Source organism: Fundulus heteroclitus, unplaced genomic scaffold (genome assembly GCF_011125445.2).
Source record: "Fundulus heteroclitus isolate FHET01 unplaced genomic scaffold, MU-UCD_Fhet_4.1 scaffold_139, whole genome shotgun sequence".
NCBI lineage: Eukaryota > Metazoa > Chordata > Actinopteri > Cyprinodontiformes > Fundulidae > Fundulus > Fundulus heteroclitus.
Genome location: NW_023396551.1, coordinates 32122 through 53559, shown reverse-complemented (window position 1 = coordinate 53559; position 21438 = coordinate 32122). Strand labels below are relative to the sequence as shown.

General features: G+C 40.1%; 1 protein-coding gene across 1 annotated transcript in view; it reads left to right on the top strand.

Moving 5' to 3' along the window:
* gps1 (G protein pathway suppressor 1) overlaps positions 1-20442 on the top strand; it is a 69734-nt gene extending 49292 nt beyond the window's left edge. Inside the window, exons 6-14 of the mRNA XM_012856952.3 lie at positions 457-534; positions 787-847; positions 1219-1304; positions 5570-5664; positions 5740-5845; positions 15089-15169; positions 17471-17608; positions 17685-17819; positions 20073-20442. Of these exons, the coding sequence (XP_012712406.3) occupies positions 457-534; positions 787-847; positions 1219-1304; positions 5570-5664; positions 5740-5845; positions 15089-15169; positions 17471-17608; positions 17685-17819; positions 20073-20147 (855 nt within the window). The 3' untranslated portion in view covers positions 20148-20442. The remainder of the gene's footprint in view (positions 1-456; positions 535-786; positions 848-1218; positions 1305-5569; positions 5665-5739; positions 5846-15088; positions 15170-17470; positions 17609-17684; positions 17820-20072) is intronic.
* The last annotated feature ends 996 nt before the right edge of the window (positions 20443-21438 follow it).

Sequence of the window (21438 nt, the reverse complement as noted above, 5' to 3'; positions counted from 1 at the left end):
TGATGCAGTCATGTGATGGGGTACCCTTGAGCTGGTGATATACTGCCCTCTCCAGCCGCCTAAGTGAACTGCATGTGATTTGAACTGTCTACCACTGAGTGAAATACAGACATGGATATATATATATATATATATATATATATATATATATATATATATATATATATATATATATATAGATAGATAGATAGATAGATAGATAGATAGATAGATAGATAGATATATATACAAACTACTCCACTAGTTCACAAACTTTCAAGCAGCACTGTATGTATATGTGTGTGGATGTTCATCGATTTCAAAGATACTTTCAGATTTTGAGGGCTTTTTCTCAAGGCAGTGTGATTTTTAAGAAACAATCTATTTTATGTAAACTTGATACATTTTAGCTTGATTCACCTAATTTAATATCACAAAGTAAAATCTTGTTTTTTTTGTTTTGTTTTTTTTTGCCAGGTAAGTGTTTACCTCCAAAACTGGTCGCATGTGCTGAGCTATGTGAACAAGGCAGAATCCACACCGGAAATTGCAGAGGTAAGCAACATTCTTTAGACGGCTATTTCATTATCGCTGGTACTATGATGTGTTTTAATTTGGCAGTTAACATGGGACAAACGTACTAAGATTTTGTGAGTCAAATATTTTTATGCATTATGCTGTACATGTTTCTTTGACAGAAGCTAAATCTTTGCAAAGCAGTTTTTTTCCAACATATTATCAGTTCACTTTAAAAGTTCCTGCCTATTCCAAATGCCCTTATTTAATGGTCTACTTTCTTTTTTGTAGCAAAGAGGGGAGCGAGACAGCCAGAATCAAGCAGTCCTAACCAAATTAAAGTGTTCTGCAGGTATTAAAATGTATAGTTGAATATTCTTAATTGAAATATATTTATTTATATCATGGTTGCCAAACATCTACACATAATGCATGTATACATGGAGCTAAAATCTTATTTTGAGCTATAGAAAAGTCCACTATTTCTTTGTTTTCAAACACATTGACCCCTGATTCCTGGAATAACTCTTGGAGCCCTCCCACTGGGAAGTTATTTTCTAACATCATAATTCCTTAGCAGATCACAAGTTACTTGGAAAGTAAATTCAAACTTTTTAACTGTGCTGTGTGCTTTATTTGGGTGTCAGATTTAAGGCCAATTTTCTATTCTACTTGCTTATTTAAAGTAGAGTTCATTATCTTCTTTTTGTTATTTTCTTTAAGGACTGGCTGAATTGGCCTCCAGAAAATACAAACCAGCTGCTAAGTGCTTTCTTCAGGCGTCATTCGACCACTGCGACTGTCCAGAGGTGAGGTGGTTCTTAAAATTCTAACAGTGCAGAGATTAGGAGTTGCACAGTTTACAAGGTCAGTTGCCAAGAATCAAATCATTTAGTTAAAAATGAAGTATGACTGTACTCTCTGATCATGCCCCAGTTATTTTATCAATAAATTACCAAATTATTGCCGGTCTTCAACCCCATTTCGTTTTCAAACTGAATAGTTTAAGTCCCAGGAGTTTGAGGAATTTCTTGAAGAGAAAATAACTGAGCATTTCAATCTTAATACAACCTGTCATGTTTTTTAAGGATCTAGTCCACATGCAGGAATAGTTCGGGAAGCCAACACACAGTTTAAGATGTTTATTAAAGGAGCAGGAAGCAAAACAAGACGGAGACTGCTAGACACCGGGATCGAGGCCTGAACGTCTGGGCGGGGTTCACTGCAAGGGAAGAGGGAATAATGAGTCATGTGTCATAACCAGAGATGGAGCCAGATAGTGCGCAGCTTACCCTTAGTCGGAGAACAATGAACTGGGAAGAGTAAGTGCCGAGGGAGCTAGTGTCTACTCTGGTGTGTGGGTGGTGACTGGAGGGCGGCTGATGGAAACTGGGGAGGAACCCGAGGCAACCTCCACAGGCGGTAGTAGACAGATGGATTGACCAGAGTGCAGGAAGTGAAGAGCGTCCGTGGAACACCACCTGTGGGAACAGACCCAGAACCAGAGCAAACACAGCACCCTGACACAACCCAAACCAGTTCATCAATAAAATGGGAAGCCTTTAAAGCCTATATTAGGGAGGAAATAATGAGCTATACTAGCCATAAATCAAGACTACATTTGAATAAACTAAAAAATATTGAACACAAGAACAACTATATCATTCTAGTGACGCTGACAAATATAGAAGACTTCTTTTACTAAAATCGGAATATAATGAGCTCACTACCAACAAAATAGCAACTAATTTACTGTGGTTAAAACTATCATATTACGATCAGGGTGAGAAGGCAGGTAAACTCTTAGCTTGGAGGCTTAAAAAGTTACAGACAAATCGGGCCATAAATTCAATCAAATTAAATAATGGTGAAAATCTGGTAGATCCAAAAAGTATAAATGATGCATTTGCAAAATATTATGAAAACTTATATACATCCTAATACCTAGACAGCACAAATAAACAGAAACAGTTTCTGGGCCAACTTCAATTTCCAACTCTGTCAGAAGAGAGTAAGAATAATTTTGATGAAAAGCTGAGTATTGAAGAACTTAAAATGGCCTTAAGCCGCATGAATTCGGGCAAAGCACCTGGCCCCGATGGCCTTCCAATTGAACTTTACAAGTTCAATTGCCCCATCTACTTAAAGCATTCAGTGAATCGTATGAAAAAGGCATCCTGCCTCCACCATTACGCTTGGCAACTATTTCTCTCTTGTAAAAGCTAGGTAAACCCCCAACAAAAAAGGGGTTCATATAGGCCCATTTCTTTAATGTCCTGTGACACAAAAATTCTATGAAAAGCTTTGGCTCAAAGGATTGAAACTCATATTCCTAACTTAATCTCAAATAACCAAAATTAATTTATAATTGAGCGCCAAGCCTTTCACAATACCCACCGATCGCTAAATATATTATATGCAAAACAGTCTGCTATGGACCATGCCTTTCTATCATTAGATGCTGAGAAAGCTTTTGACAGGATCGAATGGACTTGTCTCTTTGATACCCTTAAGAGATTCGGCCTAGTAGAAAAATATTTAAAATGGATTCAACTACTATATACTGAGCCAGTAGCTAAAATTGCAACAAACGGTCAAGTTTCAACATGTATTGGCCTCTGTAGATCAACGCGACAGGGATGCCCCCTGTCCCCCTCCTTTTCGTGTTTGCCATCGAGCCGCTTGCCATGGCAATACGAAAATCCCCTGAAATCACCGGCATTCAAATTGGAGATGTGGAACACCGGTTGTCTCTTTTTGCAGATGATATTGTTCTGTTTTTAGCTAATCTGAAAGATTCTATTCAGGCTGTTGATAAAATTCTCAAGTAATTTGGTGAATTCTCAGGTTACAAAATTAACCAAAAGAAAAGCTCCTTATTACTGCTTAACAGAAATAACCCTCCAATACAAACACAATTTGATTTACCTACCTAGGAATTAAGATTAACCCAGATTTAGAGAAAATAGTCTCTATAAACTATGATCAATTAGTGCAGAAAATATTAGATTCCGTAGATAGATGGAATGAGATGCCAATTTCAAGGATAGGCCGTATTAATGTCATTAAAATGTCCATTCTCCCGAAGTTCTTATACCTTTTTCAGTCTATCCCCTTACACATTCCAGCTTCCTTCTTTTCTTCGATGGATAAAGCCTTTACCAAATTTATATGGAACAATAAACGCCCCAGACTGCGACTCTCTCTTTATCTGCCCTATGAATGAGGTGGGCTTAGTGCCAAACATTAAGCTGTACTATTGTGCAGCACAGCTGTGTGCTGCCACTTGTTATTTTTGCACTGGTGACATACACTTGTGGGTACAAATAGAGAACATCCTATCTTTACTCAGCAGAATTTAAATATCTATTAAAAAACACAAAAAATCCTTTTCTCAAAAACACAATATCAGTTTGGCACCACTCACATTCGGTTTTGGATGAGGTATCCGAGCTCTCATGCCTATAACCTATTTGGGGAAATAATAGATTCAAACCAGGAATGGCAGACAGAGGGTTTAGAATATGGTTGGATAAAGGCTTAAATAAAATAGGGGACCTTTATAGCGAAGGAGTTTTGACATCCTTTGAACAACTGGCAAATAAGTATAGTGTGCCTCGGAAGCATTTTTTTTAGTATTTACAGATTAGAAGCTTTGTTTATGCATCACTGAAATCTACTGCTAAACCTCCACTCTCTAGCATAGAAAATATAGCCACTCACCACAATCAGAGTGGGGGTCTATTTTCCAAATTTTATAATAGCTTACTTTTAGCTTTGAAAGAAAATAGTTTCCCATATTTACAAGCATGGAAAAAATATTTGCAAACTGATATCTCTGAAGATGAATGGAATAACTTATGTTTACTGGCACAAACGCAAACTATCAACACAAGGTTTAGACTATTACAATACAAGTGGTTGTTTAGGACATATATCACTCCTATAAAACTTCACCATTTCAATTCAAATATTCCTGATGTGTGTGTTAAATGTAATACAGATAAGGGTACTATTTTCCATTGTATATGGCAATGTATAGAACTTCAAACTTTCTGGAAGGAGGTTATTATGTTCACCTCTCGTTTGATTGAACAGGATGTTTTTAATGGGCAGTAAACTTTGCCTACTGCACATTTTTCTGGATGGACTTAAAGTACCTTTAAAGAGGCAGAAGCTTGTGAGTTTTTGCCTTTTGCAGGCTAAACATTTGGTTGCTCTTATAAATGAATGGCTCAAACTACTAAGCTACAACCTGGCAATGGAAAAACTGACTTGTATAACAAAAGGAAAACTTGAAGACTTTAATGATATTTGGTCCCCCTTCCTATATTTTGTTGAACATTGTGACATGTAAACTTAATTTTTCCTTTCTATTTGTATAGATAGTGAGCCCTGGGGTTTAGTGTGTTTTTCTTCTTTATTATTATTATTCATGGGGTGAGGGGAGGGACGGCATTGTTAATTGATTAATTAATTTATCTTTTCATGTTCTTTTTTTGTATGTCTATATAGCAGAAAATTCTAATAAAAATATTTGTTAAAAAAAATTAAGTATGACTGTGTATGTGGTTGGTATAGCAATACGGATTCGAAATTCAATTCAAGACCACGTTTAACCCAAGGAGGACGTCGCAATGACGATATTGGACACAAATGCAGGATTTCAACAAATATGCACTAATTTATGAAATAATGACCGGGTTATGTAGACAATGCTATAAGACAACCATGTTAGCAGTTTATTAGTTGATTTGGGGGTGAGTTACCCTTTAAAAGCCACCAGCTTTCATTTACCTGGGTAAACCAAATCCCAGGGCTTTAAATCCTGGGGATTTAAATGGAAAAGAGATTTTGATTCACAAATAAGTGTTGGAGAATGAGTATTTTCCAACTAGTGTAGCATTATGAAACGCTACACTGGTTCTATAGTGTGCAGTTCTTTTCAAAAAGCATGTAGTAAAATAATGAGCTTTAACTAAATGACCAAGATGAGCCACTAAAGTTGCTCAATTAGTTACAGCTGAATAAGCATCTGTTTAATAAAATGCTTCTGTTTTACATTGTATTTCAGCTCTTGTCACCCAGTAACGTAGCTGTATATGGAGGCTTGTGTGCTTTGGCCAGTTTTGATCGACAGGAACTTCAACGTAATGTCATCTCTAGCAGGTAGGCTGTTATTGGTGTTTATCTAAAAACATCCTGATGAATTTGATGAAAATTTGTATTTTTTTCTGTCACCAGCTCCTTTAAGCTTTTTCTAGAATTAGAACCTCAGATCCGTGATATCATCTTCAAGTTCTACGAGTCAAAGTACGCATCCTGTCTCAAACTACTGGATGAAATAAAGGTTAGAAAACACACTCATGTTTTAAACAGCTGCTTTCAGAAATGAAGTATTCGTGCAAAATCAAGATTCTCAAAACTCCTGGTTTTGTAAGAATATGTTGACATTATGCAAAAAGTATTATTTCAAGCTCAAGAGTATTGCAATGGAGCCAGTAGTTATTACTCTAGTAATAATTAGCACTAGTGAAACTAGTAAAACTAGTATGTCTTTGATTACATTACAAAAATCTTATATATGTGTATAGCACTTATTTTTTCTCTTAACTTCAATTCGTTCAACTTAACTCCCTTTGTTCTTATCAATCCCCTTTCACGACCAGCGTGTCCCAGGGCTTTGTCCTGGGACCCCTACTTTTTATTATTTACATTCTTCCTATCAGCAATATTTTCTAGAAATTCAACATCCAGTTTCACTTTTTGCGGACACCCAGCTCAATCCTTCATGTAATCCAAGTTCCACACTCCTTCCCTCTTCCCTTTCCTCCTGCCTATCCAAAATAATATCTTGGTTCACCTTAGCAATATGGCTTATAATTTTAATTATTTTAATCTCTTCACAAATGAAAGTGGGACTATTTTATAACGTGAATTTCTCCACCATGAACAAGAAAGTATTATTGTAAAGATGAACAGCTTATCAACATTAGCACAAAATTATTTGAATAACTTTTGTAGTTCAGTTAAATTTTCAATGAGAAAAGTCTAATCTCTCCTGTGCTTCAACAAGTGCATTGAAATCTGGTTCTATGTCTACAGCTATGCGCAGGACAGCTGCAAGGGGGTCATCTGTAATGGAAGACCAATATCTTGATTTTTTTAAACTTCATCAATGAAAATGTTAGCTCACATAATTATGTAGATCCAAAAAGTGCAAGGATCTTTTGAGCATGTCGCCTCATGTGTGGAAAGGGAAAGTTCTCTTCTTTTAGTGAAGAGTAAAACTGAAGCAGTGAGACTAACTTAAAGTGCTCTGCCAAAATACTGCAGATCAATAAGTTCCATCTGAACATCACTACATGCACCATCAACACTACAAGTGAAGGGAGAAGAAACCATGTTCATCTCACTCTCAACTATTTTGTAGTCTTGAAATCGCCTTGAAAACTCATCATGCAGTGCATCTAACATGGATGAGTACCTGAGGAGCTGATCTGCTGATGGTGTAGCTTGCCTTAGTGTTGGCATGTGAGTGAGAGCATTATCTCTCAATTGGCTTGAAAGAAGCTGCAACTTCCTACTGAAAGCCTTGACTGCACTGTACATTTGAAATACAAAAAGTCCCTTGCTTTGCAGTTTGACATTTAGGTCATTCATTTGAGCAGTCACATCTACAGTAAAAGCAAGATCTTCCTCTGAAAGCTGGGGAATGTCTTTCCCCTTCCTGTCACAGAACTCCTGGATCTCACCTCTCAGGTCCCAGAAGCCTCTCAGCCCTTTTCCCAAACTGACCATCTCACAGCTGTATGGTAGCTAATGTCACGGTGCTCAGTCTCAGATTCTTCTAAAAGTGAAAGAAATGGTCTGTGATTAAGAGCTCTTGCTCTTATGAAGTTTACAGTTTTTGTTACAACTTCAACAACGTGATTCACATACAACACAGATTTGCATTACACTTTCTGACTTATTATATAATGCAAAAAAGTTAACTTTTGTTCAGGGTTAATTTCTCCCACTTTATTTTGTATTCTCTTTAATAAACCAATGTTTTTTCCTGTCAGATTTGGGCAGCCGTCTGTTGTCACGCCCACCAGTTTGTCCCATTTCAGTCCCAAGTTTTCCAGACATGCATTTACCTCCGTAAAGAGATCACTCCCATTGTTTTCCCTTTCATTGATCGCATGCCCGCCAGCTCCTCTGTCACTCCAAACCCTGCGTGGATCCCGCGCACCAAGAGGAGCAGCTGGGCAGTGTCCCATACATCGCTGCTCTCATCCAGAGCCAGGGAGAAGCAGTCAAAGACCTTCATGATCTCCTTTAGTTGTTCCTCCAGGTTTTTGCGATGTCCTCAATCCTTCGTGTCACAGTGCGGTGCGTTCTCAAAGCGCCCTTTTTGTCTGGGCAAATTATCACATTCTTTAATGAACTCCCCATCTGAAAGGGGTTTACTCTTTCTTTCTATCCTGTGAGAGATAACAAAACTTGTCTTAACGGCAGCAGCTCTAGATGCCAAGCGTTTTTTAAAAAGTGTTTGAGATTGCAGCTTGGCTAGCAAAACTGACGACTCAATGGCGCACTCTTTATCAAAAAAGTTCTTGTATTTCACCTCGTACTTGGTCACATAGTGACGATTCAGATTGTAATCCTTTAACGCAGCCACTTGTGTGCCACAAACTAAACAGAAGGCTTTACCTTTGACTTCTGGGAACAAATATTTCTCTGTCCATGCCTTGTTGAATACACGACAGTCAGAATCAACTTTTTGATGTAACCAAAAATCATTTGGCCATTTCAGCCAGCCGCTGTAGAACAGAAATGTTTTAAAGGGTAACTCACCCCCAAATTAACTTTTTTTTGTCAATAAACTGTTAACATGGTGTAACGCCAGTTCAGGACGTGACAGACTGCATTTCCCATGATGCAATGTGGTCAAAATGGCCACCAACTCCCATCATGCAACACGGTCAAAATGGTCACGGACCCTGACAAACAGTTAACGTTGCTATGGAAAGGTATATAACCCAGCTGCACTCATTCTTCTATTTGGCACAACGCCATCCTGAGAAGACACCACAGCTGTTTCACTCCGTGGGATTCAACCCCCACACGCCACGTGCTCGATAGTTCTTCGCTGGACCGAAGATTTTCGAAGCAAACTCCATCCCTGCTCAGATGTGCAGGAGGTCGACTTTAAAACTACTTTCTGAACCCACTTCGATCGAAGACTGAGAGCCGTTATCTCCCGGTGATCGTAAAAGGCACTACGCTTTTGTTTTGGCCAAACAAAGCATCTGAAAAGCCCAGAGAGAGACGAAGGGATTTCTCCTCCCGTTCCCCGCTGTCCGATGCACCGGCCCGCCGAATCTGAACCAGATTCACGGACTCGAATCGCCCCAGGACATCCGCCGAGGCAACGTCAAGAGTAAAGAAAGATTTCCCCCTTTTTTTTATGTCTCTTTTCACCCATAAGGTGATCTAATTGTGCCTGGGCAGTATTATTAGGATTTAGTTTAATGCTTTAAGGCCCTCATGCTGTAACGAGGAGACGAAACTCTCCCTCTGAACCCCCTCTCCCACTGGGGTTAATCAGGATCGCCAATATGATCCCACTTTTGGAGGGTAAAAATTTTTAATTATTTTACTTACCTGTTCAAGGCAGTTTAAGGGGTTATTCATGAAGCAAAATTTTAACTAAATTAAAAGGGGTTAATACTGGAATAGCATTCTTACAGGAAACTCCTTTTTCTGAAACAGAACACAAAACTATCTAGAATGGGTTTTAAATATCAATATTCATCTTCTTTCTCAGTGGGTCATAGGAGGGGAGTGTCAACTTTAATATCAAATAAAATTACATTATATTACATTTAAAATATTATTAGAAAATAAAGATAAAGAAGGTAAATATGTCTGTCTGATCCACTTTTTAGGCAGACCTGTGAAAACACCGTTGCAGTAATCAATTCTACTAAATATAAACGCATGGATTAGTTTTTCCAGATCCTTCTGAGTCATTAGTCCTTTAATCCTGGAAATGTTCCTCAGGTGATAGAAAGCCGACCTTGTAATTGTCTTTTGATGCTTTTGAAGGTTCAGGTCTGAGTCCATCACTACACCCAGATTTCGGGCCTGATCAGTGGTTTTTAGCTGAAGCGACTGAAGCTGTGTGCTAACTTTTGATCTCTCCTCTATTGGTCCAAAGATGATTACTTCAGTTTTATTTTTATTCAATAGAAGAAAGTTTTGACACATCCAGGCATTGATTTCTTCTAGGCATTTACTCAGTGCCTGAACTGGTTTATAGTCACCTGGTGACATGGTGATGTAAAGCTGTGTGTCGTCTGCATAGTTATGGTAGCTGATGTTGTTATTTTTTATTATCTGAGCTAGAGGGAGCATCTAGATATTGAAGAGGAGGGGACCCAGGATGGACCCTTGGGGAACCCCACATGTGATTTTTGTTGTCTTTGATGTAAAGTTACCTACTGATACAAAAAGGTCCCTGTCTTTTAAGTAGGATTTAAACCAGTTGAGAGCTGTACCAGAGAGGCTGACCCAGTTCTCCAGGCGTTCTAACAGGATGGAGTGATGGACAGTATCAAATGCTGCACTGAGGTCCAATAGTACCAGCACGGTGGTTCTTCCACAATCTGTATTTATATGGATGTCATTTAACACCTTGCTAAGTGCGGTCTCTGTACTGTGGTGAGCACGGAAGCCAGACTGGAAAACGTCAAAGCGGCTGGTCGTTGTTAAAAAGGTGTTTAATTGTTGAAACACAGCTTTTTCAATAATCTTACTGATAAAGGGGAGGTTTGAGATGGGCCTATAGTTCTGGAGTACAAGTTTGTCTAAGTTTTTCTTTTTCAGCAGTGGTTTGATATTTGCTGTTTTTAGGGACTGGCGGAAAACACCTGACAGAAGGGACGTGTTTATTATCTGAGTCAAATCAGACACTATGACAGGCAAAACTTTTTTTAAAGAAAGCTGTGGGTAGAACATCAAGGCAGCAAGAGGAGGAACTTAGCTGCTGAATGATCTGTTCTAAGCTTTTGTGGTTTATTTGGCTGAATTGGGACATTTTGTCAGAAGTAGTTCCAGCTGAATACAGCATTGGTTCTGGTGTTGATATGGTAGTACAAAGTGATCCTCTGATTTTTAGGATTTTCTCAGTAAAGAAGTTAGCAAATTCATCGCAGGCTCTGGTGGAGTGGAGTTCGGAAGCCACGAACACAGGAAGATTTGTTAACCTGTCAACTGTGGAAAATAAGACACAAGCATTATTAATGTTTTTCTTAATGATCTCAGAGAAGAAAGATTCTCTTGCATTTTTCAGTTGTGAGTTATATCTATAAATTTCATAGTGAACCTGCAGCCTGTTCTTTCTCCACCTGCGTTCAGCTTTTCGATATTCCCTTTTTTCACCTCTAACTGCTAGAGCATTTGTCCAAGGAGATTTTTTCTTCCCGGAAAAAACTTTCACTTTAACTGGAGCAATGCAGTCAATGATGTCTGAGACTTTAGACTGAAAGTTATCTACTAGCTCATCTACTGAGTTGCAGCCCAAGGTTGAAGTAGCAGAGTAAGCTTGAATAAAAGCTTCCGTGGCATTGTCCTTAAAGGTGCGTTTTCTTACGATGTCCCTTTGGCTAAATGAGTCACTGGTAATTATGCTTTCAAAGGTAACAGAAAAGTGATCAGATAGGGCAACATCAGTTACATTGACGTTAGAAATCTTTAGACTTTTAGTGATGATTAAGTCTAATATGTGTCCCTGTTTGTGTGTTGGCTGTTTAACATGTTGAGTTAAACCAAAGTTTCTAAGTGTGTCACACAGTTCTTTTGCACTTCTGTCTTCAGGGTTGTCAACATGAAAGTTGAAGTCTCCCACAATAATTAAACAGTCATAATCAACACATATCACAGACAGGAGGTCACTAAAATCCTTAAAAAAGTTTGATGTGGACTTAGGAGGCCTGTACACATTCAGAAACATAGTTTGTACCAGGCTCTTTACCTGGAGAGCCAAATGTTCAAAAGAGTCGAATTTTCCCAAAAACACCTTTTTACACTTTAGTGAATCATTAAACAATGTTGCTACTCCTCCACCTTTTCTTTGCTGTCTCCTCTCACAAAGAAAATTGTAATTTGGAGGTGTCGACTCCATCAGTATAGCTGCTTCACTAAATTCATGCAGCCATGTTTCTGTTAAAAACTTTACATCAAGATTATTGTCAATAATGAAGTCATTAATTAAAAGGGATTTTCCTGACAGAGATCTAATATTTAATAAACCCAGTTTATATGACTTAGTCGTTGATGATGTCTCTGTGACAGGTTGCATCTGACAGTTTATGACTTTTAAGTATTTGTTCCTGTTTATCTGCCACGTATTATCACAGATATTCCATAATCTCCGGCAAAAGGCCCAGGCTGATGCTGGAAACTGTCATGTCTGATAAACGTGCGGTCAGGGCCCAATCTGTATCACAGCGAAGTAATTTGGAGTTCCTCAGTACCAGAGTGTTCTGTGATACGTAGAGGAGGAGGATATGAGGCTCTGAGGCCTTTGGAAAATCCTGGTTTAGTCACAGCAGAATGGCTATGTGGAGAGGATGTCATCTGTAGGCCAATCTTAAATACTTTGTTCATGTTGTGAGAAAATTCCAGAAAATGAACTTCTGGGCTTTGTGGAGAAGAAGGGGAGGTAGGTCCAGTCTGGACCGGTGTTCATGACGATGGAGGTTCTTGGTCCTCTCTTTGTCCTGCTGAGATCTGGGATGAATCCTCCTGTAGTTCTGACATAGCCTCTTTCTGTGTCATCTTTCTGGCCATCTTTATCTTGGCTTGTTCGGGCTGCACTGGGCTTATTATTTGTTTTGGCACTGGATGTACTTTGTTTTGGAACAAAACTGATGGTGCATGGTTCACAGAGTAGAAGCTGTTTGAAATAAGCCGTTTTGCACCTGACCTATTTAGAGAGAAACCATTGTCGCTGAACAGATGTCTCCTCTCCCAAAAGATGTTAAAGTTGCCTATGAAGGTTACAGTTGTTTGTTTGCATTTTCTTTCCAACCATTTGTTTAGCATCAGAATTCTGGAAAAAAATCTCATCTCCACAATTAACGGGCGCATGAGGGCCGCTGAGCAACACCTTGATATTAAGCCCATCAACTAAGTTCAACAAACAAATGTAATCCTCTTTCAATACTTCTGATTTTCTTATCCGGATCACGTCCTTCAGGGCTTCAGCTTGGATTATGAGTTTTTCCAAGGTCGGCGTTCTTTCAAGACCCTTGGAAGGATGTCTGAAACATCAGACACCAGGCCACAGTTCCTGTCGTTATAAATCAACACCTCTGTGTTTTTTTGTTACAGAAATATTTAATCCCCCTTACAGATCCATTGCATAATATCAGGGTCCTTGGCCCTGTGGCATGTCTTTTCTCTGACGCCTTAGAATGAAAATCGTTGACATACCTCTGATTTTTGTTCTCCTGGGTCACATTTTGGAGCGGAGCGAATCTGTTTAGTAACACAATTCCAGCATTTCCAGCAGGTTTACTCCTATCATTTGCTTTGAGAAAGGCCCGCTGTTGTTTCACTTGTCTTGGGACATCTCTCTGCAGTCTCTGCCAGTTTTCTTTGTCTAGGTGTGGGGTTCATTGATCCTTTGGTCTTGCACCCAGAGTGGTCCAGGGATTCTCATTTTCCTTAGGGAACTGTTTGTTCGCTGAGTCGCTGGGCTGGTGGTCACCGTTCGGAATCACAGGCAGGGTTGTTTCATTTCCATGCGTGGCGTTTAAATCATAATTTACTTCGAGTCGACAGATATCAGCTAGTTTAACATCTGCACGGATGTTGAAACTTTAAAAAAGTGTAACAAAATTGGTCCAAGTTTATCAGAAAAATTTTTAATTAGCTTTTAAAAATGAACACTTCATAGTTGTAAAATATTTATTAAACTTTTTCGTAAAGTTAAATATTGTTGAAGTTAATCTTTGCTGCTGCTGTCTGTCTGGCAGGTGTTTTTGGGTTGGTGTAAAAATTCGTCCATAGATTGACAGGAGGCTTTTTCGGCTGTGTTTCTAGTGCGACTCGCTTCTACAGTGTTGCATTACAATGCGCTCCACTCTGTGTAAAAATAAAAATCAACTTTGGCAAACTTCATAAAAAGCTCTTTGAGAATTGGCTTTCTCTGGGCGCCATTTAGAAAGCATTCTCTGCATTTTTTTTTACATAGTTGGTTTAATAATCTACATGCATCAAAATCCTTATTTAATTGTACGAGCGTCCTGGTGCGTAGCTGTTATGATATGGAGCGCTGCTGCATATTGATTGACAGCCGATTGCAGCTCTAACTGCCGATTAAAGCAGCTCTGCGTTCTTTGTTTCAGAAATGTGCGATTGGATTATTATTTCATTTTTTTTTACTTTTTCCAAATCTGACCCAGTCAAATGTGGGACATTGTTTCAATTTGCGGGACAAAAGTTAAGAATGCGGTACAGTCCCACACAATCTAGTCCCCCTAGTTTTGCAGGTTAAGAAGAGGTGTGGTGCAGAAAACGTGTGGTATTTGTTATGCACATAAACACGCCTGGCATCACGACAAACTATCTTCCCATTCTTGTCCCTTTCTCTCAGCCAAGCCTCCATTTAAACTTAACACCACCGTCATCAATCAATATCCGACCCGTAATAGTGTATCACTAGGAGATCCGTAATTGGTCGTCTGCGTTTATCAGCTAAATTGCTGGAAGCGAGGGAATAATGATAACTGACATGGCCACAGGTGGAAATACCATCAATGACAGGGACCAACAGAGATAGATACAGATGTTCAATCTGCTGAACTTTGAGTTGCTGGTTTGCATAAATCCAAAGAAAATGTTTGATCACCACTACTTTCACTCATGCCATCTGTGGTCAGTTTGAGATGTTCTTCCAAAAATTAAAATTATGGAACTCCGACAAACCTCAGACTGGCAGACGTCCACTTTGCAAAGACCCGCCCTACTGTCTTTCTGATTGGCTAATGTCCCAGCTGTGCCAGTTTTCATTAGTTGAGAACAGCTTCATTTTAAAATCTTGAATAAAAAGTCTAAACGGAACCAATTGGCTCTATTTTTAGCTTTAATTTTCCAATTGACAGAAATCCGTCACATCTACGGAAAACATTAACCCTTGGTATACACACACACACACACACATTGGTAAATATTGGTTATCGGACATAACAGCAATATTAATATTGAATGTCAATATTAGCCCAAATTTTCTTATCAGTGCATCTCTTAATATGGAATTAATCCAGACCTCACTGCTAGTGAAAATGTGTTGTCTATATTTAAAGGCTTGTCCATTTCAGAAAACCACACAATATAAATGATTTGTTTCTGGTGAAAATAGTCAAATACAAGAGTTGCATTGGTAAATGTGCAAATGTCTATCTAAGGCTTAGAGAACTTGGACAAGACTTACTTTAGAAATTAGAAGAGTCTGTATCCGTTAGATAATTTTGCTCAAACTACTACACCTATAATTGTTTTTTAACACATACTGTTTCAATGTTGGTGTTTCTTTCAGGATAACCTGCTGTTGGACATGTACTTGGCACCGCACATCAAAACTTTGTACAGTCAGATCAGAAACAGAGCCCTAATCCAGGTGAGATATAACAGCATGTGCACTCTTTGTTGAGTGGCTCATTTGTTTAAATCTGGTGAGATCCATTATACATCGGGGGCAGTTCCCCTGGATTGGCAGACTGGGGTGGTGGTTCCCCTATTTAAAAAGGGGGACCGGAGGGTGTGTTCCAACTACAGAGGGATCACACTCTTACGCCTCCCTGGTAAGGTCTATTCAGGGGTTCTGGAAAGGAGGGTCCGTCGGATAGTCGAATCTCGGATTCAGGAAGAGCAGTGTAGTTTTCGTCCTGGCAGTGGAACACTGGACCAGCTCTACACCCTCAGCAGGATGCTGGAGGGGGCATGGGAGTTTGCCCAACCAGTCTACATGTGCTTTGTGGATCTGGAGAAGGCATTCGACCGTGTCCCCCGAGGGATCCTGTGGGGGGTACTCCGGGAGTATGGAGTACCGGACCCTTTAATAAGGGCTGTCAGGTCTCTGTACGACCGGTGCCAGAGTCTGGTCCGCATTGCCGGCTGTAAGTCGGACTCGTTTCCGGTAAGAGTTGGACTCCGCCAAGGTTGCCCTTTGTCACCGATTCGATTTTATGGTTCATAACTTTTATGGACAGAATTTCTAGGTGCAGCCAAGGTGTTGAGGGGATCCGTTTTGGTGGCCTTAGGATTGCGTCTCTGCTATTCGCGGATGACGTGGTCCTATTGGCTTCATCAGGGCGTGATCTACAGCTCTCACTGGAGCGGTTCGCAGCCGAGTGCGAAGCGGCCGGGATGAAAATCAGTGCCTCCAAATCCGAGACCATGGTCTTGAACCGGAAAAGGGTAGAGTGCCTTCTCCGGGTTGGGGAGGATGTGCTGCCCCTAGTGGAGGAGTTCAAGTATCTTGGGGTCTTGTTCACGAATGGGGGGAAGATGGAGCGGGAGATCGACAGGCGGATTGGTGCAGCGTCTGCTGTGAAGCGGGCGTTGTACCGATCCGTTGTGGTGAAGAGAGAGCTGAGCCAAAAGGCAAAACTCTCGATTTACCGGTCGATCTACGTTCCTACCCTCATCTATGGTCACGAGCTTTGGGTCGTGACCAAAAGAACGAGATCCCGGATACAAGCGGCTGAAATGAGTTTTCTCCGTAGTGTGTCTGGGCTCTCGCTTAGAGATAGGGTGAGGAGCTCAGCCATCCGGGGAGGACTCAGAGTAGAGCCGCTGCTCCTCCACGTTGAGAGGAGCCAGTTGAGGTGGCTCGGGCATCTGGTCAGGATGCCACCTGGACGCCTCCCTGGTGAGGTGTTCCGGGCACGTCCCACCGGGAGGAGGCCCAGGGGAAGACCCAGGACACGCTGGAGGGACTATGTCTCCCGGCTGGCCTGGGAACGCCTTGGGATTCCTCCTGAGGAGCTGGCCCAAGTGGCCGGGGAGAGGGACGTCTGGGCCTCCCTACTGAAGCTGCTGCCCCCGCGACCCGACCCCGGATAAGCGGAAGAAGACGGACGGACGGACGGAGATCCATTATATTCAAATGAAGAAATCTGTGAAGTCTGTTTTTTCTACCAAAATGCCCCCAAGAACTAAAACAACTTTTACAGGAGTTCACAAAAGAAGACAGAGCAAGATCTAAAGCCTTGCGTTAGCTGGTAAACACCAGTTAATCAGTGTTTACCAGCTAACAATACAAAACAAACACAAAAATGGCATCAAAGGGATAGTTCAAATTCCAAACCACTGCTGAACCTAAAGGCCTATATCACAGTTGCCAAAAGACATCTTGACAATACCAAATAATTTTATGAAATATGTGAACTGACGAGATTCGAGTGGAACTTTTTAGGTGGTGCATGTTACATGCGTGGCATGCAAGTGACAGCAGTTTAGCGGAAAAAACAACAACATGGCTGCTTTACAGCTTCAGGATATGGGCAGCTTGCTGCAATTGATGGAAATATGAATTGTGCTCACTAGCATTGGTTTGTCATTAAGATCAAACACATTTGGACAATGGAGTTGGACAATGATCTGCCACAAACGTGCAACTCCATCTATGAATTGCTCAAATTAAAACAACAAAGTATTTGGATCAGCCTAGTATAAACACCTAGACACCTAATTGCATTGCTTTGGCAGGACCTTGAATATATCTTTACACCCAAATATCTTGCATTTCATACATGCTTGATGACAAGCTGTTGCCACCTAGGAGAACAACCAGTTAGCCAGGCTGTGTTTGCTTGTAGTTTCATTTGAAAAACAATAGTTTTGTATTTTCTCAAGTTATATTTGCCTGATATTAAAATAAAAAGGCAACTAATTTTCACACATTCTTTGTGTTCAGTATTTCAGTCCCTACGTATCAGCTGACATGACAAAGATGGCTCAGGCTTTCAATACCACAGTAGCAGCTTTGGAAGATGAACTTACCCAACTAATACTTGAGGGCCTTGTCAACGCACGTATTGACTCCCATAGCAAGGTGAGATATCCATGAAGACAAAATTTTTAGTTTTCAGTTTTTTGTTTAAATGCTGATAATCTGCTGCTTTTGACAGATTCTATATGCGAGGGATGTGGATCAGAGGAGCACCACATTTGAAAAATCTCTCCACATGGGAAAAGAGTTCCAGAGACGAGCAAAGGCTATGATCCTCCGTGCTGCTGTGCTTCGTAACCAGATCCATGTCAAGGTAAATTTTTAAAGATTATATTTTTACACATTCAAGTCTCAAACTTAAATTAATATAAAGTAAACCATTTATTAAAAAGATTGGAGAGTATAGTTGCTCATTGCAGTTTCGGTCATTCCATTGCACTAATCTTTTCTTGTGAAATAAAAAAAACCTGTTAGCAGCAGCTCCAAAAGCTCTCCCTTCTCAATTTTATTGGACTTCATCCTAGTCGGTAAAATTGAACAAATTCAAGGACAATTGCTCACAGACACACCAGACATAGGCAGCATGAGACAATAGTCTTGGTCAGGGATTCCATGTGGATTTTTTCCCCCCTGCCATTCACTTTATGCACGCGCGAAAGCAACAACAAAAAAACGCGTGTTAACGTCAAATAAACATGCAAGCATATCGAGTTAGGTTTTTTTTTTTTTTTTTTGGAATGTTGGCGAGGCGGTAACGTGAGTTTGGCGAGGTGGCCGCCTCGCCAAGATAGCGCTGCTGGAAACCCTGGACATAAATATCTATTTATTTTAAAAAGTCTTGTTTTAAGATGAGTCTTCATTTTAAGATGAAGTTATCTTCTACGCATTGTGCTTCATATGTGCACCTAGTTTGTGCCTTCTACTTCATTCATTCCCGCAAATATGCTCAGTTGGCTGAAATCAGAGGCAACAGAAGAGAGAATTGCAACGGATCTGGGAGAAGACAAATGTCTCTCCATCTCTCTCCTCTCTTCACGTCGTTTACGACAGTAGATGGAAAATTTAATTTGGGCCGAAGGGTTTATTTACGAGATTAAATTGAGTGACACGGTCTCTCTATCGATTGCGCAACACCTACAAACAGCGCCATGAGTCTGAACCTCTACCAGCACGGACGTACATGACCCACACCGCTGCAGCCTCCGCCGCTGCTGGGGGGCAGATATTAGTGGTAGAGGATTTCTTCACGGTGTTCACGCACAGAGCTGCAATACTCTTTATTGTGATTCAGACAGGCGCAGTTTATTTTAAAGATGCGGGTTTTGCGCATAGTGAGGGCTGAAGGAAGCTGATGTGTGTTGCCATGGACGTGTCTACCTGCTGAATGTAACCGCTGTAAAAGTTTTTATTTCTCTGATTAAAAACATCTTTATGGAGCGCTCTGTTATGGTTACTCTACCGCTCTACCAAAGTTCTCTCTCTCTCACTCGCTCGTCATGAGACACAAATCAAAGTTCTTTGTGTTGGTATTTTGTGAAGTAAATTATGAGTCAGACTCAGATTTGGAAGCTGGTACATGAAATAAATATAGTGAGAACACACACATCTAGATTATCAGAGTTTAGTCCGTAATTCTACCAGGATGGTCGCCTCAGAGACGTTTCAGATTGTGGAGGTGTGACCGATCTGAGCGTCTCTTTCTTTCTCTGGATTCACGCTGAGCCACTGATGCACCTGAAAACTATCAGGATTCTGTTGTGGATGTTGTATGTAACTTTATTGCAATTTAATTCAAATTATGTTCTAATTTTATTTCTGAAACCTTTGTTGCAATGGTTGTGTTGCCTACCGCAGTCTGTGCTTCTCAACCTTGGGTCTCTCTCTGAAACTAAACAGAATTAGGTCTTCAACTGCACAACATAGATTGAATTGTTTTGTCAGGCTATTGGCATTTATTAAACAAGGCTAAGAAAAAAAATTTTTTTATAGTATACCTTTAATGCATATTCATTTGTTGTCTTTGTATTTGACAAACCAAGGCTGAAGCACATTGCCAAACAAAGTATCCTGGAGTTACAGTGTCAGCACACCCAAGCTAAACCGTTTTCTTTCAAGGGTATTAAGCTCCTTCCCAGTTGCAAGCAAAGTGTAAGACTCTAGAAATTTAAAACCTTTGTCCAGGCTTTTAAAGGAAAATTGTGCGTATGAATGTTGCTATAAACAGCATACAAAAATTATTGTTGTTGATGTGAAAGCTCAGAATTAGATGTGTCAAAGTGAAAAAATTAACAATAGAACTTGTGACTCTATTGAAATGTAAAATTTGTATTAATGTATATGTATATGCGTAATACCATGTCCATCATGTTTAAGAGGCAAAAAAATATTTTGGCATGAAAACAGGTATTTATTTACGCACTGTGTAAACATCAGGGCGTTATGATTAGCGATTTATCCATTATTGGCCAGAGTTTAACATTTTATGGCACCAGGATGTTTTCATTCCTATTCTGAAAAGTGCTACTATGTCTGACAAACTCTAAATCATGTTCCCTTTTCTCCTTAGTCTCCACCAAGAGAAGGCAACCAGGGTGAGCTGACACCAGCCAACAGCCAGACCAGGATGAGCACCAACATGTGAGGAAGGAGGTTAAAATCATTTTGCAGATTGGAGAATGGTCATTCTTTATGTGAACCTTCCCCATTCCACCTCTTCCCATTAAAACAATACATAAGTAGGCTTAAATTACAAGTTATCTTTTCAATCAATATGGAAAGTTAAAAATTTGGTGTGAATTGGAAATTTGTTGTAATCACTGTTCAAAAATACTTAAGCAAATCAGCTGTCAATTATTAGTGAGGGAAATTTCTCTGGTCATTTTTGATGTAAAATCTCATCAGAAACTATGTTTAAAAATAAACCCATAAAAAACTGAGTCCCGTGTTGTCTGTAATTTGCAATATTTAGTTTGTAAAATAACTAATAAAATAATTTTAGCTGTAGTTACATTAACTACTGCTGTCCACGCGTGCTTAAAACCTGTTTTGTGTGAGCTCAACTCTGATAAACCCACTATGAACCCACTATCCTCACACTCGGTTCCGTGTCTGCTCACGCGCTCGACCTGATCCTTCCACGCTCAACACCAGCTGTGTGCTCGCTCGACTGTGCGCTCGTGACTTCAAAAACTGTCCACCTCACCAGCCAATCACAGACAGGTTTCTTTCCATCCAATCAGAGTATGGCTTGCAAATACTGCACTCAGATGGATTAAATCAAAATGCTGCAGCTTTAGGCAGAAATTACTAAACATAATGGTGGGATTTAAAAAAAATAATAAAAAAATAAACAGTTTAATATTTTAGCCTAACATTTAGTTTAAAATAATTCCTTGAGTTACTAAGTCAGGTGTGAAAATTTGTTTTGTCTCTTTTCTTTCCAGCTTCTGGGAGGTGATGCAGAAGTTTCTTGTGATCATTATTTAAATAGCAACACGAGGTAAAACAAAATAACATCTAATAAAATTACTTGGGTAAAGACTCAACAGTTTGAAACAAGTAAAAATAGTAATAATTAAAGCCGCAAGCGGCGTCTATCGGCCCTCGCAGCCAAGCGCCGCTCTGGCCTATTGGCCACCGTGGGGGTTCGCGCAATGCCAGCCGCCAGCCACCGCAGAAGCTGTCACGCATTTTTCCCGCCCGTCTACCGGCCGATTCGCAAGAACGCGTTGGGCAGCGCTCCCCCACGACTCACAAAAAATCTGGTGCAGATCGCTCGATGCAGCGAGGAGATACAGCCGTTGAATAATGATAATGCAGTTGGCGACCGGACTAAAGCGTTGGGCGGGCTGGTTTGACACCCCTGGTTTAAACATTAGTATACCAATTTAATTAAAGGTATTAAAGGCTGTTAATCCAGCTTCATGTGAAAA